The following is a 3,143-nucleotide window of genomic DNA, read 5'->3' on the forward strand; positions in this document are numbered from 1 at the left end:
TAAGCTACATGATTTAGCTGCAAGAGTCGTCGAGAGAAACATAAAATTGTCTAAAACGATGACAGCTTTAACAGACCAATTCTCCCCCATCAAAAGCCACCGGTGAGCTCACATATGGTCAGAGTGAAGCAGCCAACACTCTGACTCTGTCCATATTGCCAAACAAACACCTCGGGCCTTGTCCTATCCCATCATATTGCTTTATAACACTTTATTGTAAGAGGCAGGATGTGACTTTTTCAAAAGTATATATCTGATGTGAGGTATATTTATATTCCCATTTGAATTTGAAGAACATGGCCTCACATATTGCAGCTGAACGACAATACGCTTTGTCAGTATTTTGAGGATTTTTTTAAAAAAATAATTATAAATACACTCAATTAGATGGTTTTTTTTTCCCCCTTTGGTTGTAAAAAAAATATTTGACAAGAAAAGGAATAAAAACACAAGATGATCCGCGTTAATATAAAAAAATATAGATTTCTTCTGCTTAAAATATTAAAAATAGAGTCAAGAGTCTGAACATGCAAATATGTGAGCCATCCGTTTGTTAAAGTGCTGTAATGTGATCGCTTAAAAAGCCACCTGCCGCATCCAAAGCCGATGCACATTTGTCTGTCCATGAGACAAGTTAGTGAAAATGAGATTAGCCGGTCACTTTGGGCGCCTGTTACATTGAATCTGAGCGCTTAGCAGCTTCCAGAGCCCGGACACTTTATCTGGAGTAGCCCGTGGCTTTCCCTTGTCAGGTCATTTAATGTGGTACTGGCTATCACGGGAACAAATAAGGCCGCGTAAAGGAAGTGTTTGCCAAGCTCAATGGGTGCTGCTCGTTTTCTGCCAGTGCTCAACACGCACCCTTTTTATTTCAAAGACCAATGAAATGGTTTGTCTTGTGATCGAATAAAGGAGCGTAATTGCGCACTGGATTGCAATCAAAACGCATTTCTGATGGTCTTTTTTTAAAAAAAAAAAAAAAAAAAAAAACATGACAAAAACATTTCCGGCTACACGTTTAGCCTTGTAACATGATGACATTAAAAACCTGCATTTATTCAACAGTTTAAACGACATTAAGGAGGAACGTTTTTTTTTCTTCTTTTTTTTATCTGACGTGTTTTATTCATTTCAAGTCTGTCATGAAACATTCTGCACAAGTGATCTCTATCTTACAGCTTTAAAGCTACGAGACCGTTTTCTTGGGAGATTCTTATTCACGTATATATGTGAGATAATAGAGTCTGAAGATGTGTCAGAAAAAGCAAGAGGACAAATGAGGCTCAATGTATGTCTTGCTTGAAAAGCTCACATTATGATCAGTTCAGTCTAAAGGCAACAAAACTTATAAATGAGTGTTTTGGACACCAATATCAGAGGTAATAGTTTGTAATTTGTCGGAAATAATCATTCATTTTAGTTCTTTAGTCTTATTTTTTATTTTTATTTTTTTTTGTTTAGTTAAAGCGCGCGTCTTCTTCTGTATTCATGTTATTAAAGATCGTTAAATGAAACTCTGACTCACTCACAAGGCCTAAAGATGCGATATCTTACCATATATACATATAAAACACTCTGACACTCGTGGTGATGGGAAATCTTGATTATTGTGCCAAAGCCTGGGCCTTCCCCTCTGCTGACATTCAATCAGTCATTCCGGTGCCAGCCAATGAAAGGTGCAGAGGGATGGAGGAGGACGGAGCTCTAAGACGGAGCGCTTTGACGCGCTGAGAGGAGGACAGAGCGTCACATCTCTCCAAACGCCCATCAAACTTTCGGCAGAGAGGACTCAGTGCTCCAGAGGAGGCCTGTTAGAGAGTACGCGCTGATTTTTTTTTTTTTTTAATTTTTCTTGGACATGCCCAGCGATGGAGAGACTTTTCACGATGAATTTTGGTACAGTTTGACAACATTGTGATTCCTTTCTGAAAGCTCCTTCTACACGTTCCCCCCATCCTTTCAGCGACCGAGCGAGGGATGGAGCAAGCACCAAGCGCGCCGAGTCCTCCTCCAAAAGCAGTCAACCACGAACCCATCAGCTTCGGCATCGACCAGATTCTGGGAGCCGGTTCGGAGCCGGAGAGCGGGCGCACGCCGGGCAGACAGAGTGGATCGGATTTAAGCAACGGGGACGCCTATTATAGCTTAGGAAACCCGAGCGGTGCCAACGCGCCCTCATACACGGCGCTGTCCATCTCCCTCTCTGGGATCATGCCTCCAGCGGATGCTTCGGGTTCGTACGGAGAGAACAGGAGCCTTGGCAGCCGGGGTGTGATACGAGTTCCCGCTCACAGACCTGTAACGGCCCCGGGACCCCCGGCACCTGTCCAGAGCGCTGTTCCCGGGTTTGGAGGACTGTGCTTTCCTTGGATAGGAAACAGGTTCGCCAAGGACAGAATATCAGGTAGGCCAGCTGGCAGACCTAATGGGATCCCCTCATTAATATTTTATCACGTTTAAAACGGCAATAACGGCTCCTTCACCAATATAACTACACGCAGCTGGTTGTTTCCACCCAAAGAGGCAGGGCTTTGTTCATTATATGAACAGTTAAAAAAATGCATTTACTTGTTTAAAGAATTGGGCACCCAAAGCCACAAGAAGAAATTATGATTCATAACATTAAACATCAACACGACTCAGCTCAATTCAACAAAAAATATTCATAGAGCAGCAGAAGCGCTGACATTTAATACAAATGAATGTACAATAAATGTATGCAAAAAGTGGCAAAATGGAAAGGTCCAAACTTACTTTAGACACTGCTCTGTGCTGTTGTTCCTAGTTGGTTCAGTCTAGGATTTTACACATCAGATGAAAAAAGCTAAATTAAATAATTGAATATGAAGAAATCGATTTGAATAAAAATAATAACATCTTTTCCACAAAGCAAATCGAAAAAATGTCTACTATCAGTATTAATACTGATAATAACACTGTATTACATAAAACCAGAGTTACCATGTGCTGAATTCAGCGTATAAATTTTTTTTTAAAAGTCAACAACATAGCATATAGAGAGGGAATGTTTAATGTTTCGATTGTTCTAAATTATGGTCCTGAATTATTGTTGTTGTAATTATAAATAATAGCTTATAAAAATAGCGAATGATCTAGAAGAGGCCAAAGTAGTTTCATTTAAT

At 40.4% G+C, this 3,143-nt stretch overlaps 1 protein-coding gene across 1 annotated transcript in view; it reads left to right on the top strand.

Annotated features, from left to right (window-relative positions):
• Positions 1-1,699: 1,699 nt before the first annotated feature.
• Positions 1,700-3,143, top strand: part of LOC106942022 (T cell leukemia homeobox 3) — a 7,187-nt gene continuing 5,743 nt past the window's right edge. The window contains exon 1 of the mRNA XM_015025197.1: positions 1,700-2,404. Within this exon, the coding sequence (XP_014880683.1) occupies positions 1,978-2,404 (427 nt within the window). The 5' untranslated portion in view covers positions 1,700-1,977. The remainder of the gene's footprint in view (positions 2,405-3,143) is intronic.

The sequence above is a fragment of the Poecilia latipinna genome, unplaced genomic scaffold (assembly GCF_001443285.1).
Source record: "Poecilia latipinna isolate Pla-1442-1.1 unplaced genomic scaffold, P_latipinna-1.0 Scaffold95, whole genome shotgun sequence".
Taxonomy (NCBI): Eukaryota; Metazoa; Chordata; class Actinopteri; order Cyprinodontiformes; family Poeciliidae; genus Poecilia; species Poecilia latipinna.